General features: G+C 41.6%; 2 protein-coding genes across 2 annotated transcripts in view; one reads left to right on the top strand and one right to left on the bottom strand.

The window, feature by feature from the left end:
* Nucleotides 1-22,363, top strand: part of LOC309553575 (DENN domain-containing protein 1B-like) — a 156,409-nt gene that overhangs the window by 59,290 nt on the left and 74,756 nt on the right. The window contains exons 4-9 of the mRNA XM_082254847.1: nucleotides 3,079-3,128; nucleotides 7,757-7,873; nucleotides 10,210-10,279; nucleotides 12,828-12,908; nucleotides 17,475-17,528; nucleotides 19,739-19,849. Coding sequence (XP_082110973.1) covers nucleotides 3,079-3,128; nucleotides 7,757-7,873; nucleotides 10,210-10,279; nucleotides 12,828-12,908; nucleotides 17,475-17,528; nucleotides 19,739-19,849 — 483 coding nt within the window. The remainder of the gene's footprint in view (nucleotides 1-3,078; nucleotides 3,129-7,756; nucleotides 7,874-10,209; nucleotides 10,280-12,827; nucleotides 12,909-17,474; nucleotides 17,529-19,738; nucleotides 19,850-22,363) is intronic.
* Nucleotides 1-22,363, bottom strand: part of LOC309553574 (A.superbus venom factor 1-like) — a 1,719,715-nt gene that overhangs the window by 1,693,094 nt on the left and 4,258 nt on the right. The window lies entirely within an intron of this gene.

Raw genomic sequence — 22,363 nt, 5'->3', positions numbered from 1 at the left:
CAATCCTTGCTCCCCTTTGTGTCCCCATTCCCCGAAACGAATAAATATAGAGACCTCTCTAGATGGCTGGTATCCACAGCGCTGGTGTGTGTATCAATTCTCAGATATCTTTGCCAGATTCTGTTCCTTACGACTTCTCCTCCACAGGTGTGCATATAAAGGATAAACTTTTCATAGTGTAATACTGATAACGCTTTTATTATCCAAAAAATATATCCACTTACAGTTAAAACACTGCTATCCTCCTCTAGATGCTGGTGGTTAACAAAATACGGCGTGCATTCCACAGGCCGGAAATGATGTCAGGTGCTAGTATGTTACAGGCAGCATAACGTTCTCCATGGCTTCTCCAGACCCTTTCAGGTCTGTCACATGTGCTCAGGGTGAACCTGCTCTCATCTGTGAAAAGCACAGGGCACCAGTGGTGAATCTGCCAATTCTGGTGTTCAATGGCAAATGCCAATCAAGCTCCATAGTGTCAGGCAGTGAGCACAGAGCCCACTAGATGACGTTGGGCCCCCAGGCCACCCTCATGAAGTCTGTTTCTGATTGTTTGGTCAGAGACATTCACACCAGTGACCTGCTGGAGGTCATTTTGTAGGGCTCTGGCAGTGCTCATCCTGTTCCTCCTTGCACAAAGGAGCAGATACCGGTCCTGCTGTGGGTTAAGGACCTTCTACGGCCCTGTCCAGCTCTCCTAGAGTAACTACCTGTCTCCTGGAATCTCCTCTATGCTTTTTAGACTGCTAGGAGACACAGCCAACCTTCCGGCAATGGCACGTATTGATGTGCCATCCTGGAGGAGTTGAACTGCCTGTGCAACCTCTATAGGGTCCAGGTATGGCCTCATACTACCAGTAGTGACACTGACCCTAGCCAAATGCAAAACTAGTGAAAAACAATCAGAAAAGATGAGCAAGTAACAAAATGTCAGTGGCCCCCACCTGGTAAACCATTCTTGTTTTGGAATGTCATCTAATTGTTGCCCATCTAGTGCACCTGTTGTTAATTTAAATAACACCAAAGCAGCTGAAATTGATTACAAAACCCCCTCTGCTACTTAACTGACCAGATCAATATCCCAGGGGTTTAATTGACTTGATGCTACAGTCTGATTAGAAAGTGTTCCTTTCATTTTTTTTAAAACATGTGTATACATATACATACATATATATATATATATATAGTGCACTATATTGTCAAAAGTATGGGGACGCCTGCCTTTACACGCATGTGAACTTTAATGGAATCCCACTCTTAGTCCGTAGGGTTCAATATTGAGTTGGCCCACCCTTTGCAGCTCTAACAACTTCAACTCTTCTGGGAAGGCTGTCCACAAGGTTTAGGTTTGTGTCTATGGGAATGTTTGAATGGTCTCAGGTTGAGACCATTCTTCCAGAAGCACATTTGTGAGGTCAGGCAATGATGTTGGACGTGAAGGCGTGGCTCGGAGTCTCCGCTCTAATTCATCCCAAAGGTGTAATATCAGGTTGAGGTCAGGACTCTGTGCAGGCCAGTCAAGTTCCTCCACCCCAAACTCACTAATCCATGTCTTTATGGACCTTGCTTTGTGCACTGGTGTGCAGTCATGTTGGAACAGGAAGGGGCCATCCCCAAACTGTTCCCACAAATTTGGGAGCATGAAATTGTCCAAAATGTCTTGATATACTGATGCCTTAAGAGAGAAGTTTGGGTTGCTTGTGTAAGGGCAGGTGTCCCAATACTTTTGGTAATATGGTGTATATGTGTGTGTGCATATGTATGTATGTATGTATGTATGTATGTATGTGTATATATTTACATATATACCATTTTTTCCCCAGTGTCACATCTATTTTATTTTAATTATATATATATATATATATATATATGTGTGTGTGTGTGTGTGTGTGTGTATATATATATATATACCATAATACACACCTGAATGTATTAATTCAAAATTTACACCTATCAGCCATAACATTTTGACCACTGACATATAATATTCATAACATTGATTTTCTCATTACAATGGCATCTGAAAATAGGTGGGGATATATTACTCAGTAAGTGAACATGTTGACCCTGAAGTTGATGTGTTGAAAGCAGAAAAAATGGACAAGATTAAGGATTTGAGAGCCTTTGACAAGGGCCAAATTGTAATGGCTAGACGACTGGGTCAGAACATCTCCCAAACTAGGATGTTCCCAGTCTTCAGTGGTCAGGACCTACCAAAAGTGGTCCAAGGAAGGTAAACTGGCGGCAGGCTCATTGATACACTTGGGGCTGGCCTGTGTAGTCTGATCCAGCAGAAGAATACCTGTAGTTCAAATACCTGGGGAAGAGATGGCACCAGGATGCTGTATGGGAAGAAGAGAAGTCGGGAGAGGCAGTGTGATGCTTTGGGCAATGTTCTGCTGGGGAACCTTGGGCCCTGAAAGACAGCGGACGAGGGTGTTCATATGTTACGGTTGCAACGCTTTGCGCCCACGACAGAAACTGTTGTTCTTGTCAGGTTTGATGTGCAGTACTGTGGATTGCGGATCACTTTGCAGAAGCTTTGCATTTTAGACAAAAACCTAAACTAAGCCTTATAGTTTGCCACTACTTCTGTCATTTTCACTTATGGTACATATACAGTAAATGTGGGAAAAATAGAATTACTGTAAAGACCTGTGAATGAAAAAGGAACTAATATACTGAGTACTATCATTATATTCATATTTTCTGCACAGTTTTGAGTATATATTATTTGTGCAATGGTGGCTGTTACAGAATCACATATAAAGTGTTCCATTCACTCTAGTAGTTTCTACCGTGTCAGCTGCCTGAACTCATGCTGATAACTCGTACTGTCTCCCAGCTACTAAGTAACTAGAACAATATTAAACACAGGTTGAGAAGTGAGACTTTTTGAAACTCTTGGGAGTTGGGTTTAGATGGTGTTTGTATGGTGGACCAATGATTGTCTGTCTGAGGTTCTCTGTAATTTTTTGATAATCAAGGCAAAGTGTTAGGTCATTGGGCATATTCTGTAATACTGTACATTATATACCACTGTCTCATTATATATATCTACCACTTTTCTTTTTCTAGGACTCGGTAACAACGCTTACAAAGTTTTGTTTCCCTTTTGATGTGAAAAGGTAAATCGCCTAGGGTCTGATTCTCTTGTCATTACTAATTCGAAATGCAAATCTCAGATTTTTGCAACCAGGTTTAGTATATTATGGACATAATAAAATGTGTAAATAGTATGTAGGGCTTTCCCTGGAGAGGCTGCTGGTAACAACTGTTTTTTCTTTAATAGTATAGAGCAAGGATCCTCAAATTACGGCCCTCCAGCTGTTGTGGAACTACACATCCCATGAGGCATTGCAAAACTCTGACACTCACAGACATGACTATGCATGATGGGAATTGTAGTTCCTGAACAACTGGAGGGCCATAGTTTGAAGACTCCTGGTATAGAGACTGCCAGTCACCCAAGCACCAGTCCATACACTCTGGCTCCAATAAATTAATCTAGGGGAGGTCTTTTTGTAATTTATTGCTTGAAGAACTTTAACAGGAGAAGGAGGCTAGGACATCGGACATTCCAAAACACTTAACACTTAGGGATTAGAGCACAATCTTCTCCTTGAGTAATTGTGGTTGTTGGACAGTCTAATGCCTGGGGATCATGATGCAAATATTTTTGCCATCTGGACACCTTGTGCTGATGCACAACTGCTGATAGTCAATGTAGTTTCAAAAACACTGCACAGTCACAGGGATCAGTTTAGGGTCTTTACTCACAAGTCCCCAGGACAACTGCCACTTTCCAGCTTCCTCCAGACACAGTCCAGTGAATGAGATTGTACCTCTCCAGACCAGATCCCTTGTAGTGAGGTTCTGCAATCAACTCCAAGCAAAGTCCATCCTAACACTGCTGAGGCCTCTAGAGCAGTGGTCCTCAACCCAGGCCTACAGGGCCCACTAACAGGCCAGGTTTGCAAGATAACTGAAATACTGTACATCCCAGGTGATATCATTTGCTGCTCAGTGATTGCAGTACTCTAGTCTGCATCTCCCCAAGGTAATACTTAAAATCTGGCCTGTTAGTGGGCCCTGAGGACTGGAGTTGAGGACCACTGCTCTAGAGCATCTATATAAAAGGTATTGCTGTGCTCGGCTAAAATTTGACAATAATACTATTAAAACTGAAAAGCGGCTAACACAAAATCCTGAATGCAGAAATGGATTAATAGACAAATGGTTAAAGGTGCAGCGCTAATCCAAATTGGGTATGACAGATGCCCAGGTCCATGTTGAAAAGGAAAAGCCCCAAATGTATGAGTATCCGCTCCACACCAAAGGTATGCTAGGGTGCAATCAGAAGAGCCACCACCGAGTTCAAAAACACTGATTCCTACCGGATAACCAGGACCTTCATCACAAAGGTCTTATGCAGCAGAGATAATATAGAAATGCAGGCATCCGGAATACTTCTTCAATGCTCTCCCACAGGGCAATGAGTATTAGACCTCAAATAGTGTATGGCTGGCACTCTCACTGTAGCACTACCTCTGCTCTTGGTGCTGGTCACACAGACCACAGATTCCTTTGGTGTGGACGACTCCACACGAATGCACATGGCTCCACACTGACGTACACCGCTCTTCTGGCCCGTTTACTGTCTCCTACAGACACTCAGGCTTTGGCTGCCACATGCAGCCTCTCCGACTACTGGAGACCACCTGTCTCCCTTGGGTGGAGCAGTCTCTAACTGGGTGTCTAGAGCATCTGTACAGTCCATAGGCTGCCTGAGAGCAGAAGCCCCTTTTGCTCTGGAACCCTCCAGGGTACAAGGAACCCAGCACTCTAGTGCTTTCTGTCTATTTATCACCATTACAGCACCCTGCTGGACACTCTTCCCCAGGGATTTGACTGGAACCCGATAAATATTCTGGCTGGTTATTTTGAATCTTCCACCCCAAGCTCTGAAAGCCTTTCCAGAGGCAGGGAGAAGCAATCAAACTCCCAGCCTGTGAAACCCTGAACAGACTAGACCAAACAAACACTTCTCCCTTGATTATAGAAGGAGCCCAAAAATAAATGTACCTAGCATCCTACAGTAGGAGGGTGCTACACCTATATATTTTTATTGTTTTTCTCTTATGCCAGTGTACATTTGCCAAATGCTCAGGTTTTGTCATTATACTTCCTTCCCATGCAAAATTTTCATATTGGACAAAACATACTGAATGGAACTGTACAAGGGTTGGGGTGTGGGGCTAACTAGTACCATCTCAACCTTATTATGCCACTAACATGTACAATTTGTCAATAAAGAGGCATTTTGCACACTCCTAGATATCAGCTCATGGTTTCTATGCCGTTTCTTGAACATGGAAAGGTCAGCAATTGCCCAAAAACTGGCCATTGGCATTAGAGAACAGTCAGACAAGCATCCACCCAACTCATGATGTGTGCTGTACCAGCTTCAGTCCCGAAGAGGACCATTTGGCAGGCCAAACATTCCTGTATATGTTTTGGAGGGAGGAAAGATACAGCTTCACTCCCTGTAGACCAGCCAGTCTCAAGCAGGGTATCTCCAGATGTTCCAAAACAAATTTTGATGCAGCACACCTCTCTCCTGTGCCCAGAGACGGGGCCCCCCAACCAACCTAAATCAAATAATGTTGCTCAATGGAACTCGCATTTGGTTTTCTGGATTGCTGCGGCATTGCTGCCCTTTTAAGACTGAGGATGTCTGTAGGCACTAAAATCAAAAAACAAACAAAGGGTGCACAGGCCTAGTGCTATATCTTCAGTGAGAAGCTTTATTAGATAAAATGAGTTATACTCACAAACAAATGCTTTATATAAGCTCATCAAATCCATACATCTGGAACCATCAGTGTCACTTTAAAACAGATGCAATGTCCTCGATAGATAATGGCTAAAGCGTTTCGAGGCGTAGCCTCTTCTATATCTCCAGATGTTGCAAGGAGTTCCTTTAGCTATGGCTGATTGATCTCCCATCTGATGATGCCTACATAGTTCCAGGACCAACATCAATTGGCACTAAGTAAGGGAGCAAGCGCTCTGGTACAGGCTGGATGGGATGGTGATAGTATACGAAAGAAGGGAACAATAAGGAACAGAACACTGGACTATAATAAAACCAATAAAAAGTCCTTAAAAAGAAGTCCAAGAGTTAAGTCCCAAATGAGGTGGTAATGGTGCAATAAGTGGTAATTGCTGCTGAAAGGGCTGCTCCAGGGATCACAGTGAAGTCAACGCTGTGGGTACATGTAGAAAAGAGAGAGAGACACAGAGCGCCTCTAAGTGCAGCAATTTATTGTAAAAATGGACATCATAATAAAAGCAACTCACTAGATAAAAAGTAGTCAGGGCTTGTAATCTCCGGTGGTAGGGGGAAAACTTAGCTGTAGCCCCCGAGGTCCCGCAGGGTGGAATGCTTGCTGCTTGCCGGATAAACGATCAGATGCTAGGTAGAGGATCCTCCGGTCTTCCGGGTACCAAGTACGGAGATGAACCAATGGCACGACGCGTTTCAGAGCTGGCGCACGACTCAATGCACTTGAAAAAAGAGCGCGCACCCTGATTGAGTCGTGCGCCAGCTCTGAAACGCGTCGTGCCATTGGTTCATCTCCGGTGACGTCACGCAGCGTGCGCTGCGTTCCAGCGTGGTTCTTGAACGCCCAGCCGTACTTGGTACCCGGAAGACCGGAGGATCTTCTACCTAGCGTCTGATTGTTTATCCAGCAAGCACCAAGCATTCCACCCTGCGGGACCTTGGGGGCTACAACTACGTTTTCCACCTACCACCGGAGATTACAAGCCCTGACTACTTTTTATTTAGTGAGTTTCTGTTATTATGATGTCCATTTTTACAATAAATTGCTGCACTTAGAGGCGCTCTGTGTCTCTCTCTCTTTTCAACATCAATTGGCACAGCCAGAGGCATGACATCAGGGATATTTTTAGCTACCTGTAAGGGTGGCATTCTTCCTACTGAATGAATAGGTTTTACAGGGGTTCCTTGATACCCGAAAATCATTTTAAGGGTTCCTCTGGGGTAAAAAGCTTGAAAAGGGCTGTTGTAGACAGACAGTCCTTGCAAAAGCTTATGTCAGAGTGCCCAATGGAGATTGTAGAAGTTTTACTAACTTGTCTAATCACATACATTCCAGAGACTATCACCTGGATATTTTTTCCAAAAATGTCAAAAGTTGGAAATTACCATTTATTATGCCTTCATTCTGGACTTATGCCAGAAATTCAAGTGCTAACACAAGGTATTGCAGCGCACTGACATGCATCAATGCATGTCATGTTAAGGATTTCAACTCAATAGACTTGAATAAAAAAAAATATAGGTCAACATGCTTTCATTGCAGCATAGCGGAAAATTTTTACAATGAGTTGGTGTGAACACGCTTTTGTAAATGCAGCCTCAGATACATGGCAATTGATCTATGTGTTTTTTCTGTTCAGGTCAACCAATAGGATGCTTCCTTAGTTCTCCCTGTGTACTAGGGAAGAGTTAAAATATGATGTGATTGGTTTGACTAGCTACATTGGTATTGAAAAGGAATCAGTGTTAAATTTATCAATTAGTCACAAAAAAAACAAAAGCATCACCAATTTTCTATTCATACATACCCTGCTCAGCTTCTGTTTTACCATTCATTCCCCTTGTTACCTGTTCTTCTGTATAATTTCTCAATTTTGTCTCTCCTACCACAATGGCGCCATAATATAGATGGCATAACTCATCCGTCCAGCACTTCAGCTTTACACTGACCGACCTCCAGGGCTACCAGCGGTTTGGTTTTTGCCGGCTGTCTGTAGAGGCGAAGAGCTGCACATGTATCCTCAGGTGAGTGGCTCCTTCTAAAAGTTAGAAACCCAACTGTCTAAATCCATTTGTATCAATTTTCCTTAAATAGGTTGGACAATTAAAGTAAATGAATGGTGATTTTACATGTTTTCTTACTTTGTTTATTATGGTCGGGGTTTACAGTTTTTTTGAAAATAAGTAAATGTGAATTATTATATATGCATATTATGTATTCTAATTTAGAGGCCATTCACAACTGAGCTATTTGCAGTGTGATTTCAAAACATTTCAATGCTCGACACAAAAATGTCCATTATAGTCAACGGTGCCTGTTTACACCTGAGCGTAGCATCACTTGAAGCTCATCATCTGGAAAAGTAAGAAGCAAAAACAAAAAAAGAAAAGTAGGATTTTAACCACTTGCCGACCGCTCACATTGAGCGTACTGCGGCAAAGCGGCTCGTTATCGCCCAGCGACGTAGACCTACACTGGACTCCTCCCCTTGTGGGCGGCACGCGCGCGCCGCCGGAGGCTCGCTCCCGCTGTATTCAGACACAGCGGGAGTCGGGCCAGGGGAGGAGAGGCGGTGATCGCCGCCGCTCTTCCCCGATCGCCGGGGATCGAGTGAGGAGATCCGCCCGCTTGTGTAAACAAAGCGGGCGGATATCCTATGTGACAGGCAGGGACAGATTGCAGGATTCAGCATAGCTGAACCTGCGATCTGTGTCTGTGTCACACAGTCCCCTCCCCCCACACACATCAGTAAGCACCATGCATACATTAACCCCTTGATCACAATAAAGTTAACCCCTTCCCTGGCAATGTCATTATTACAGTAACAGTGCATATTTATAGCACTGATCACTCTAGTAATGTCACTGGTACCCCAAAAGTGTCAAAAATGTCAGTTAGGGGTCCGATCTGTCCGCCGCAATGTCGCAGTCCCGCAAAAAAAATTGCAGATCACCGCCATTACTAGTTAAAAAAAACAAATAAAAATGACATAAATTTCCCGTAGTTAGTAGCTGCGATAACGTTTGCGCAAACCAATCAAAATACGCTTATTACGATTTTTTTTACCAAACATATGTAGCAGAAAACAAATTGGCCAAAAATGTTAAAAAATTTAGATTTTTACATTTTTTTGGGGGGGGATTTCATATAAAAAAATGTGAAAAATATTGTTATTTTTTCAAAACTGTCCCTCTTTTTTTGTTTATAGCGCAAAAAGTAAAAATCACACAGGTGATCAAATACCACCAAAAGAAAGCTCTGTTTGTGGGGAAAAAAAAGACATAAATTTAGTTTTGGTCCAGCGTTGCATGACCACGCAATTGTCCATTAAAATAACGCAGTGCTAAATGGCAAAATATGGCCTGGTCAGGAATGGGGTAAAATCTTCCGGTCTTAAAGCGGTAAAAAATACGCTCATTGAGAATTTTTTTGTCAAAGACATGTAGCTAAATACAATTTGGCCTAAATATATGACAAAAATTGAACATATTGGATATTTTTTAACTGTCAAAGTAGAAAAATATTGTTATTTTTTCAAAATTGTCGTTCTTTTTTTATTAATATCGCAAAAAATGAAAAGCGCAGAGGTGATCAAATACCACCAAAAGAAAGCTCTGTTTGTGGGGAAAAAAGGACGTAAATTTTGTTTGGGTACGGCGTTGCATGACCGCGCAATTGTCAGTTAAAGTCGCACAGTGCGAAGTTGCAAAAAGTGGAAAATCCTCCGGTCCTAAAGTGGTTAAAGGCCACAAAAGGAGGGATGGTCACAATTATATATAATAATTCATTTTATTACATTCATGAAGCATAAAAATCATTGAAGCAGAACACAATATATAAACATGGTAAAAACTATTCCTCATGGGAATATTGCTGAGTACAAAAGGTCCCTGTTTATGATGTAGGTCTTCAAAGCTTTGAATATTTACTATTCTAGACAACAGATCGAGCACTCTTCTTTTCATGTTTACCTGTCTATTCTTAGCTGCTCTGTTGAAAAAGGTCCTTGCACCTTTTGAAAATCATAGTTGCATTGAAAACACAGTACTTTTTGAGATGAGTGGGGGTACCACTAAAAATTATTGGTACCCCTGTGCTTCTGCTAAAAAGCAGCGCCTTTTTTGCCTGCGGGTGCGGGAACACGTGGGTGCGGGAACACGTGGGTGCGGGAACACGGATTCCCACACTCTCATATGTATAAATCTAGACTTAAGTGGGCTTTAAGTGCTTTGAGATACTCATTACATTCCACAGTGCTCTCATGTCACAGGTAGATATAGAACTACAGTGTGTTTGAGTGCTTTTAATTCATGGGGTGTAGATAGATATATTTAATTCTCCTTTTTATCTTACTTTTCAGCTGTTTGCCATGGTTTGAGCTTTTCTACAAACTACTCAACCATATTGCAGAGCACCTAGTAAAGGACCAGGTAATATGTCCATCCTACACCTCTCGTCATTTGTGTGCCCCTTCTTTTTTTTATCAGTCTCCCTCTTTCCTTTATGAATTCTAAACCATGAAAATCACAGATTTTCTTTTCTCTAAAGTCTAATTTCACAACATTAGACATCAGTAGAGCTTCTCTGCATCACATTGCTGCCTGACATAAACTCATCATTCGATTTCACCTCCTTATCCAGCCCCACCTTCTTCACCTACCGCTCTCTGCACTACTTTCGACGCCGAAATTACGGAGGAGGCATCGGGTATCAATGCGCACTGACATTATTGACTGTCAGCGTGCATTGAGGACAACACTGGAAACAACATTGGGTAGTATACATCCACAACAATGTTTATTTGTGGCAGAACCCCTGGGGACCACCAAATTTTCTCGTGGACCACTGGTTGGCAACCGCTGGTCTAGGGGATGTCTTTTTATGATTTATTGCTTGAAGAAACTGTACCAGGAGAGGGGTTAGAGCATTGGATACTCAAAAACAATTAACACATAGCAGTTAGAGAACAATCTTCTTCTTAAGTAAACGTGAATGTTGGACAGTCTAACCCCCCCCCCCCCCAGAGCTGAAGATCATGGGGTAACTTGCTGTACAGGCTAGAACCTCAAAGCTGGGAACCATGAAGCAAATCTCTTTGGCATCTGGTTACCTTGCGCCTATGCACAACTACTGGTCTCTAGACCAGATTCCTTGTGATGAAATCCTGCAATCAGCTTCTAAGCAGATCCATCCAGGCCTTCAGTGCTGACACCTCAGAGGCCTCTAGAACAGCTGCACAGTCCATGGGCTGCCTGAAGGCAACAGCCCCTCAGGCTCTGGAAGCTACCAGTAGAGAATGAACCCAACTCTCCAGTGCCTTAGGCCTTCTAGCCCTCCTCTGGACACTCCTTTCTAGGGATTGGCTGAAGCATGATAAATATTCAGGCTGGTTATTTGAATCTCCCGCCCTGGGCCCTGGAAGCTTCTTCCAGAGGCAGGGGGACGAAATCAAAATTCCAACCTGTGAAACCCTGAACAGGCCAAAACAAACAATTACTGCTCCCCAGATTACAGAGGGAGCCAAAAACTAAATTTACCTAGCATCCTACGCTAGGAGGGTGCTATACATGTTTTTAGTTTGGCAGATGCACACAGGGCCGGTGCTACCTAGGCAAGGTAGGCGCCCGCCTAGAGTGCACATCAGTCGGGGGCACCACGCTGGCATGCTGCTTGTGTGTTAAGCAAGCTCTCGAGCTGGCACTGTTTGTCCTCTGGGTCTTCTGGCCAGGTCCAAAGGCGCAGGTGTGGGCCCGGGACCTGCGGACCACGGCTGGCGTGAGGAAGCGAGCCAGGGTCACCACTATTTGTCTTCAGGCCGGATCAAGAATTGCAGGTGCGGGCCTGTGGACCACGGCCGAAGACCACCTTCACCGTACACATGGGCAGGGCAAAGGGGGTGGAGTCAGCAATGGAGCCAAGGGGGCGGCAAAATGAGGTTTCGCCTAGGGTGTCAAAAATACTTGCACCAGTCCTGGATGCACATTATTGGCTAGCAAGGGTGTCTATCACAGTGATGGGCCAGGAATAAGCCAATAGTGAGGCACATGCGGAGGCAAGGGGTTGGGACGGTATTTACCAAAAGTACGCTGGATGTTTGAAGTCCTAGAGTGCTAACAAGCAGATCCAAGGCAGCTAGCTTATGTAACTGGCACTTCGTTCTCTGCCAACCCCCTACCCATTTGTCCATCAAAAAGCACCTGTCTTTTTTTTTTTTTATTAGGCAGGCAGGAAAAATACTGTCCCTATGTCTTTATTTCAAGGGAGAATGAAGAGGATGGGTGTTTATCATTGTCTGTGTAATTGTCAATAGGCAGATTTCCCCCAATGACAGGAGACAAAAAGAGCGGGAAGTTATTCAAAAGCTCTACAATGCAATAGAGAGAGCAAAAAAAACAGCTTATTTTTAGTAGTGGGGGAGGGGAGGAATAGAACCTCTTTTGGGCTTTTATTACGGTCTACTTAGTTTTCATATTTTTTTATTTTCCCTGGAGTTGAACTTTAAGTTCCCTGCCTTTATTACTATCATCTTGTCTCCAAATATCACCCAAACCGTCCTCTCCGCTTCTCTCAAGACCTCCTACTCTCAAGCTCCCTTGACTCCTCCTCCCATGCTCGTCTCCAGGATTTCTCCAGAGCCTCTCCCATCCTCTGGAACGCTCTACCTCAACCTGTTCAGCTATCTCCTTCTCTAGCTGTGATCCCTGAAAACTCATCTCTTCAGTGAAGCCTATTACTTCTCCAACGAATCTTTTACTTCTTCCATCAGCTCATTCCCCACTGTTACAACCTCTTGTAACACCTGTCCCACCCTATTAGATCGTAAGCTCTTCTGAGCAGGGCCCTCTTAATCCTCTTGTATTTTATTGTATTGTAACTGTATTGTCTCCCTTTTATATTGTAAAGTGCTGCGTAAACTGTTGGCGCTATATAAATCCTGTATAATAATACTTAACCAGTTTCCTCTCTTCTCCCTGATAGTTCAATGAGGTCACTGACATTCTGCAGACTCTGTATGACCACTCAGTGCCGGAGGTGAACAAGACTCTGAACCTAGAAATGGTGATTTTTTTTATTTACAAAGACTTGGCCATTCTAGCCTGTATAAATAAATAATTCTAATATTTTAAAAACTCTAAAACAAGGCTCCTGTTTGACAGTCAAGAAAAGTACCAGACTCATTTATATGTGATGAACAACCTTCATAAAGTAAATAAAAATCTGCCTCCATTTGTGTCTCACACGCTCCCCCTTCCAGACACTGCAGCTAATAGTGGGAGGGATTCAGCAACAAAGGCAGTGCAACCAATCCAGAAAGCAGTGGGCGGGACTAGGCAGGACCAGGTGCTAATTGACAAGCTACAGGCTTGTAAATCGGTAGTGACAATACTAAAAGCCACACCCCCTGCAGCATGTGTTTATGCTTATATGTCGCCAACTTGTTCATTCCATGCCTAGAAGACTTGGTGGGAGATTTACTGAAACTGGAGAGTGCAAAATCTGGTGCAGCTCTGCATGTAAACCAATCAGCTTCCAGGTTGTTTTTTTTTTTCTGCCAAAGCTCAATAGAATAAGCTGATTGGTTACCATACACAGCTGCACCAGATTCTGAGTTCTCCAGTTTTAGCAAATTTCCCCCTTGGTGCTGTCCTTACAAATCATGGAGATCATAGAAAATACTAGATGGAGTAGTTTTTGTTGTGGGGTGAATTCATTTTTGAATCAACTAATTTGAGTAAAACTGAAGATTTATGTAATCTAAGTTATATTATTAAATTCTGACAAACACAAAAAATATTAAAATATCTCAAATTTATTGCACAAAAACCCAACATTGATAAAATCAGAAACATCACATCGAGTCACTATGTGACCTTCTAAAGCTGGAGAGTTGTCTATGAATTTTGTTGTGCTCATATTTCGACATGTTTCGCCGACAATGGCTTCTTCAGGAAACGTGAAAAGTCTTCCGACTCTCTGAACAAAAAATATATACACAAAAGGGTTAAGGACCACATATAAAAAAAGACTAAACACACCCACCAATGGAAAATTAGGAAGAAAAAAATTGTACAAAGACATTTCCACATGCATCCAAAATGTCCCCCAAAGAGCCACAAAAGAGCATTCCCCAAGAACTAAATATTGGGCTGAATACAGAAGGGAGCACAAAGATCAAAATTCTACATAAGCAAAAAAAATTGTATTTTTTTTTTTTTTTTTTGCTTATTTAGAATTTGGGTCCTTGTGCTCCCTTCTGTGGGAGATCCGGCATCTGTCTTTGGCCTCAATAATGCGAGCATGTAGATACCTAACACATACATCAGTGGGTCGTACCTTACCTCAGGTATTCAGCCCAATATTTAGTTCTTGGGGAATGCTCTTTTGTGGTTCTTTGGGGGACATTTGGATGCATGTGGAAATGTCTTTGTACAATTTTTGTTTTCTATTTTTCCATTAGTGGTTGTGTTTAGTCTTTTTTATATGTGTTCCTTAACCCTTTGTGTATATATTTTTTGTTCAGAGAGTTGGAAGACATTGCGCATTTCCTGAAGAAGCCATTGCTGGCGAAACATGTCGAAATATGAGCGCAAACAAAATTCATAGACAACTCTCCAGCTCTAGAAGGTCACATAGTGACTCGATATGATGTTTCTGATTTTATCAATATTGGGTTTTTGTATATGTATTCTCTGTGCAATAAATTTGAGATATTTTAATATTTTTTATGTCAAAATTTACTATTATGTTAGAATTCAGCACCTTTAACCACTTTACCACCGGAGGATTTTCCTGCTTTACGTCCAGGCCACTTTTTGCAACTTGGCACTGCGCGACTTTAACTTTAACAATTGCGCAGTCATGCAACGCCGTACCCAAAAAAAATTTACGTCCTTTTTTTCCCACAAACAGAGCTTTCTTTTGGTGGTATTTGATCACCTCTGCGCTTTTCATTTTTTGCGATATTAATAAAAAAAGAGCGAAGATTTTGCAAAAAAATTGACATTTTCTACTTTGTCAGTTAAAAAATATCCAATATATTCAATTTTTGTCATATATTTAGGCCAAAATGTATTTAGCTACATGTCTTTGACAAAAAATTCTCAATGAGCGTATTTTTAACCGCTTTAAGACCGGAAGATTTTACCCCATTCCTGACCAGGCTATATTTTGCGATTCGGCACTGCGTTACTTTAACAGACAATTGCGCGGTCGTGCGACGCTGTACCAAAATTAAATTTATGTCCTTTTTTTCCCCACAAATAGAGCTTTCTTTTGGTGGTATTTGATCACCTGTGCAACTTTTAATTTTTGAAAAAAAAATATATATTTTTTACATTCTGATATATAACATTCCCAAAAAAAATGTAAAAATCTAAATTTTTGAACATTTTAGGCCAACTTGTTTTCTGCTACATATTTTTGGTAAAAAAAAATCACAATAAGAGTATTTTGATTGTTTTGCGCAAAAAATATCGCGTCTACTAACTACAGGAAAGATTTGTAATTTTCATTGTTTATTTTTTTTTACTAGTATTGGCGGCAATCTCAGATTATTTTTTTTTGCGGGACTGCGACATTGCGGCGGACAGATCGGACCCCTAACTGACACTTTTGACACTTTTGGGGGTACCAGTGACATTACTACAGTAATCAGTGCTATAAATATGCACTGTTACTGTAATAATGACACTGGCAGGGAAAGGGTTAACTTTATTGGTGATCAAGGGGTTAAATGTATGCCTCATGCTTACTGACGTGTGTGGGGGAGGGGGATTGTGTGACACAGACACAGATCGCAGGTTCAGCTATGCAGAATCCTGTAATCTGTCACTGTCTGTCACATAGGAGATCCGCCCGCTTGGTTTACACAAGTGGGCGGATTTCCTCATTCGATCCCCGACGATCGGGGAAGAGCGGCGGTGATCACCGCCTCTCCTCCCCTGGCCCGAGAGGGGGGCGGGATCCAGCGACGTCGCTGGACGATAACGAGCCACTTTGCCGCAGTAACAGCTCAGTGATCGGTCGGCAAGTGTTTAAAGTCCCATATCTACCTCTTCCTTTATACTGGGATGATGGCACTATTGTTTCTAGTCTAAATTATATTTGGTGTACTCACACAATTATTCATAAGTTATATTATTAACCTTACTTTCAAGTAATGAGCTAAACAAATGTTCTATAAAACCCAGTTTTGTCAAAATTTTGGGAATGGTTTATTGACATATTGATTAAAATCTTACTTTTCAAAAGGGGTGTACTCATTTATGCTGAACACTGTAAATGAACAAATAATCTAAACTCACCCTAAAGTGGAACTTCAGTCAAACCCTAATTATACTTAAAGTGGAACTTCTCTCTCCCAGTCAACATTGATGATTGTATTCCTCATGCTGCTAGCATTAGTAAAGAGATAGGAAAGTATATCATATTTTTTACATATTTATTTGTTTTAAACTTTTTTTTTTTTACATTTCTTCAGTTCCTTCCTGGTTTCCCGCCTAGGAAAATGATGTCATACATCCCTGGAGTCTTCAGGAGGGTTAACAACTGGGTTACTATTTAGGTACCCCAGGGGTCTTCGGGAGGGGAGGAGGGGTTTTTCTCAGCTAAACACATTCATGCTTGTGCTAAGGGCAGATGGATTCCAGGAAGTATATGCTACAGGAATCATTTCCCCTTACTCAAGATGGCCACGGCCAGAAATGCTAGGGGGTTTTTTTTTTAAAGTGATTTTTTTTAGCAAAATAAAGCATAGAATTTTTGATGGACGGGCGAGTTTGCTTTGAATATTAAAAATTAATTAAATAGTGTTTTTGGTTTGTGGTACTCAGATGCAGTGAAGATCTGCATTAATCCTACCCCCCCCCCCCTTTTAAGTCTATTCTAACTCCTAACTCTCCTGTAAAGGAAAGATGTCTATTCTTATGCTGAGACGGCTCCGGTCCGGTCACATGATCTGCTTCCGGCACCAGTTTCAGTGTGGAGAAGGGACAGCTGACAACGGATGCCCCATAGTAAGGCAATGGGTGATGTCACCACATTGTCACTGAAGCTGGTGGCTGGAGAGATCATGTGACTAGACTGGAGGGCCCTCAGAATAGGTATGTATAGTATAGACATAGTTCTTTACAGGGTAGTTTGAATATGGCTTAGAATGGGGGTGGGAGCCCAACGTTTCATATTCCTGATATGTGCCTGCTGTACCATGTACTAGTATGAAAATGTATCCTGATCTTCTTGTATTGCTTCCTTTTTGTGAAATCCCTGCCGGTCTCTCTGCTTTCCTAACAAAAACTGACAACACTAGGCATAAGAGACAGCCAAATACATTTCCCGAGATCTCAGCCTGCTCTCCTCCAATGATAGACTTTTCTTGAGATGCCCCTCCCCCTGCACAGCCATTCACTTGGAAGACCAGTGTGCTGCTGTTTCCCCCCTCCCCCAGCTCTTTGAGCTCCATATGCAGCAGCGAGCAGAAAGAATGCAATCACTCATATTAAAAAAAAAAAATAAGGTGGGGGGAACCAAGGTATTTGTAATGTTTTTATACTTTATGCTTTCAGTTCTCAGGTTCACTATAACTAGTGATTGATTCGTAAACCTTGATACTTTGTTTTTTCACAGTTTTCCTATTTTGTGGTTCCTGACCCTGTAAAGCTGCCATCAATTCCAGAAAATGTGAGTCACTTGCCTAAAACAAATCTAAGTTTTCAGTTTACACAATTGACAATTTCATTTGTGTCTAGACTGTGGACAAAAAAATATTTATTCTTATACTATACTTATATATATTCCTAAAGCAAACCCTGTTCCCCTTAAAAAAAAAAACTGCCAGTGACATCTTTAAGTAATTTGACAGATGAGTACTTTTACATACAGTATGGTGTTGCCCTTTTGTTGTCAGTTTTCCATTCTTAGTGGATATATCCCCCCTGTGCCCCATTCCTGTAGGGCCGTCTTTAACCACTTAACCCCTGGAAGATTTTACCCCCTTCCTGACCAGGCCCTATTATGCGATTCGGCACTGCGTGACTTTAACGGACAATTGTGCGGTCCTGCAATGCTGTACCTAAACGAAATTGACGTCCTTTTTCCCACAAACAGAGCTTTCTTTTGGTGGTATTTGATCACCTGTGCGGTTTTTACTTTTTGCGCTATAAACAAAAAAAGAGCGTAAATTTTGCAAAAATAACAATATTTTTCACATTTTTTTTTATATGAAATTCCCCCAAAAAAATGTAAAAATCACAATTTTTTTAAATTTTAGGGCAATTTGTTTTCTGCTACATATGTGTGGTAAACAAAATTGGAAAAAGCGTATTTTGATTGGTTTGCGCAAAAGTTATTGCGTTTACTAACTAAGGGAAAGATTTTTGTTGTTTTTTTGGCGGCGGCGATCTGCGATTTTTTTTTGTGGGACTGTGACATTGCGACAGACAGATCTGACCCCTAACTGACATTTTTGACACTTTTTGGGGACCAGTGACACTTATACAGTAATCAGTGCTAAATAATATGCACTGTTACTGTATAAATGACCCTGGCAGGGAAGGGGTTAACACTGGGGTGATCAAAGGGGTTAAATGTATGCCTAAATGTGCTTACTGACTGTGGGGGGGGGGGGGTTCTGTGACAGGCACAGCCACAGAGAGATCAGGGTTGTAGCTTAGCTGAAACTCCTGATCTCTCCCTGCCTGTGTGACAGAAGATCCGCCTGCTTTGTTTACATAAGCAGGCAGGTCTTCTGTCAGTTTATCTGATGATCACGGGAGGCCAGCTGCAATCATTGCTGCTCCTCCCAAGGCCCGCCTCCCGCTGTGTTTAGACTCGGCTCCGGCGGCGCATGTGTGCCGCTGAGACCTCGTGCACAAAATCACGTAGTACTATGTGATTTTGCGCTGCCGAGCCCCCCTGCCGCAGTAACACTACGGTGGGCGGTCGGCAAGAGGTTAAAAGCGTTTGCAAGTGCTTAGAATTTTTTTCAGCCAAAACTCTCCTCTCTTAAACACGCAACCAATGGTTTTTCTTTTTCTGCCTCTAAACTCCTGTAAATGTCACATGACACACAGGCTAACATGGAGGAGCGTTTAGACAAGGCAGACAGAAAAATAACTTTACTTTGCTTACATTAGAGGGCTGGCAGGCTGCCAAGATTTTTCTGCAATAGAAGGTAACAGGCAAAGAGCTGAGATTTCAGCGCTTCTGTTGTGAACATTAAAGATTCATTTCTCCACAATGCCTATAGCTACAAAGATGAATAAGGGCTTGTTTCAAAGTGATTTTATTGCTTGGCCAGAATACATAAATATTTAAGTTTGCATACTCTGGGCGCAAGCTCATTATAAGGGCTTGTTTACACTTCTTGTGTTCAGTGGAGTTCACTACCCCTCCGAATAGTGAATTGTGTTTTATCCCTTTTCAGAGGGCATTTAAAAAATGGCATGGGGGCGAAACATCGCTTTCTTACCACCTGTTTTTAACCCTTGAAAGACTGCAGCACCACCGACATTACATACGGTTGCAGGGCATTTGAGCAGTGGCCCCCCATTTACTAAAATGGGTCACTTTTGCTGTCCACCAAACATGACCTGGGGAATATTTTGTGCTACCTTACATGTTGTTGTTTTTGTATTTACCTGTCACCATTTCCAGGGTGGTAAAACCGTGGCTCTACTGCTAATTTTTCCCCCTCTTAATTTTTCCCCTCTTAAACTCCAAGTGTGAGAAAGGGGTCCTACGTGACATTTGCAATGTCATAATGATTTAATGAAGTCATTTTCCTGATACAGGAAAGGTGTGTTTATGAGAAGAATCGTTAATAATGGTTTTGATTTCTGCCTCTTGGGGAATACTAACAGACATTTCTTTCTCCTTCTGTCGCCTATCAGAGGAATCTCACAGAATTCCTTGTAGCGGTCCAAGTGGACACAATGTTGCAGTTATACTCCAGCCTGTTATGTGAGCGGAGGATCCTGATTACATCCAGCAAACTCAGTACAGTAAGTCTTGCCAACAACCCAAACACACCCCACAATTTCATACAGTAAAATGCTTGCATATAGCAATCAAATTCACTGTTATAAGCAAACAATGTGTAAAAAAAAAAAAAAATACTGATTACTTCCCCAGAGTAATACAATGTTGCTATGGTAATATTACAGTGCCTTGCGAAAGTATTCAGCCCCCTTGAACATTTCGACCTTTTGCCACATTTCAGGCTTCAAACATAAAGATATAAAACTGTATTTTTTTTGTGAAGAATTAACAACAAGTGGGACACAATCATGAAGTGGAACGAAATTTATTGGATATTTCAAACCTTTTTTTTTTTTTTACCATTAAAGAATTTTTTATTAGGTTTAAAGATATTTCAAACTTTTTTAACAAATAAAAAACTGAAAAATTGGGCGTGCAAAATTATTCAGCCCCCTTAAGTTAATACTTTGTAGCGCCACCTTTTGCTGCGATTACAGCTGTAAGTTGCTTGGGGTATGTCTCTATCAGTTTTGCACATCGAGAGACTGAAATTTTTGCCCATTCCTCCTTGCAAAACAGCTCGAGCTCAGTGAGGTTGGATGGAGAGCGTTTGTGAACAGCAGTTTTCAGTTCTTTCCACAGATTCTCGATTGGATTCAGGTCTGGACTTTGACTTGGCCATTCTAACACCTGGATATGTTTATTTGTGAACCATTTCATTGTAGATTATGCTTTATGTTTTGGATCATTGTCTTGTTGGAAGACAAATCTCCATCCCAGTCTCAGGTCTTTTGCAGATTCCATCAGGTTTTCTTCCAGAATGTTCCTGTATTTGGCTCCATCCATCTTCCCATCAATTTTACCATCTTCCCTGTCCCTGCTGAAGAAAAGCAGGTCCAAACCATTATGCTGCCACCACCATGTTTGACAGTGGGGATGGTGTGTTCAGGGTGATGAGCTGTGTTTCTTTTACGCCAAACATAACGTTTTGTATTGTTGCCAAAAAGTTTGATTTTGGTTTCATCTGACCAGAGCACCTTCTTCCACATGTTTGGTGTGTCTCCCAGGTGGCTTGTGGCAAACTTTAAACGACACTTTTTATGGATATCTTTAAGAAATGGCTTTCTTCTTGCCACTCTTCCATAAAGGCCAGATTTGTGCAGTATACGACTGATTGTTGTCCTATGGACAGAGTCTCCCACCTCAGCCTGTAGATCTCTGCAGTTCATCCAGAGTGATCATGGGCCTCTTGGCTGCATCTCTGATCAGTCTTCTCCTTGTATGAGCTGAAAGTTTAGAGGGACAGCCAGGTCTTCGTAGATTTGCAGTGGTCTGATACTCCTTCCATTTCAATATTATCGCTTGCACAGTGCTCCTTGGGATGTTTAAAGCTTGGGAAATCTTTTTGTATCCAAATCCGGCTTTAAACTTCTCCACAACAGTATCTCGGACCTGCCTAGTGTGTTCCTTGTTCTTCATGATGCTCTCTGCGCTTTAAACGGACCTCTGAGACTATCACAGTGCAGGTGCATTTATACAGAGACTTGATTACACACAGGTGGATTCTATTTATCATCATTAGTCAGTTAGGTCAACATTGGATCATTCAGAGATCCTCACTGAACTTCTGGAGAGAGTTTGCTGCACTGAAAGTAAAGGGGCTGAATAATTTTGCACGCCCAATTTTTCAGTTTTTTATTTGTTAACAAAGTTTGAAATATCCAATGAATTTCGTTCCACTTCATGATTGTGTCCCACTTGTTGATTCTTTACAAAAAATTACAGTTTTATATCTTTATGTTTGAAGCCTGAAATGTGGCAAAAGGTCGAAAAGTTCAAGGGGGCCAAATACTTTCGCAATGCACTGTATATTGCTCTGGTCAAATTGTGTTTAAAAAAAACCTAAAAAAAAAAAGGAAAGAAAATATATAATTATAGTAAATTATTTATTTTAAATTGTACTGTCACCAGTAAGTGTCCCTGGTCTCCATCACACCAATTATATGAGTTGTAAACTGGGACTCAGCTGTCTGTTTCAGAAATTGCTCTTCTCCACGGTCAGGTGTTATGTATGACACTGGTAACCGCACTACATTGTTTTAACCATTCCGGAGGTTTTCTCCGGGTTTATGTGATCTTTTATATGTAATAAAATTTGTATTTTTTGTATTTTTTATTAATTTTTTTTTCTCTTTCTTTCTCTCTTTATATTTTTTCTTGTTGAATACACTAATTATATGATGACACTGTTCTTCACTGGTGACAGTATGTAAAAATAAATAAATAAATAATTTCTTAATTTTCCCAAAAATTGTGACAAAAAATTAAAACTTAAAAAAAACTCGCCATGCTTCTTAGTAAATACCTTGTCTACTTTCCAAAAAGGAATTTGGGCCTCAAGAGATAGGCCGTCAGTACATCAGGATTCATTTTCAGATATATACCATAGTTTGTGGACTCTTTAGCTTTCCTACAGACTATATAATTTACACTGTTTGAGATATTTTCACCAAAGAAATGTAGCCGAATACATTTTG

The sequence above is a fragment of the Pelophylax lessonae genome (assembly GCF_965119305.1).
Source record: "Pelophylax lessonae genome assembly, chromosome: 4".
NCBI classification, from domain to species: Eukaryota; Metazoa; Chordata; class Amphibia; order Anura; family Ranidae; genus Pelophylax; species Pelophylax lessonae.
Note: the sequence above shows the minus strand (reverse complement) of the source record. Positions and strands in the feature narration are given on the sequence as shown.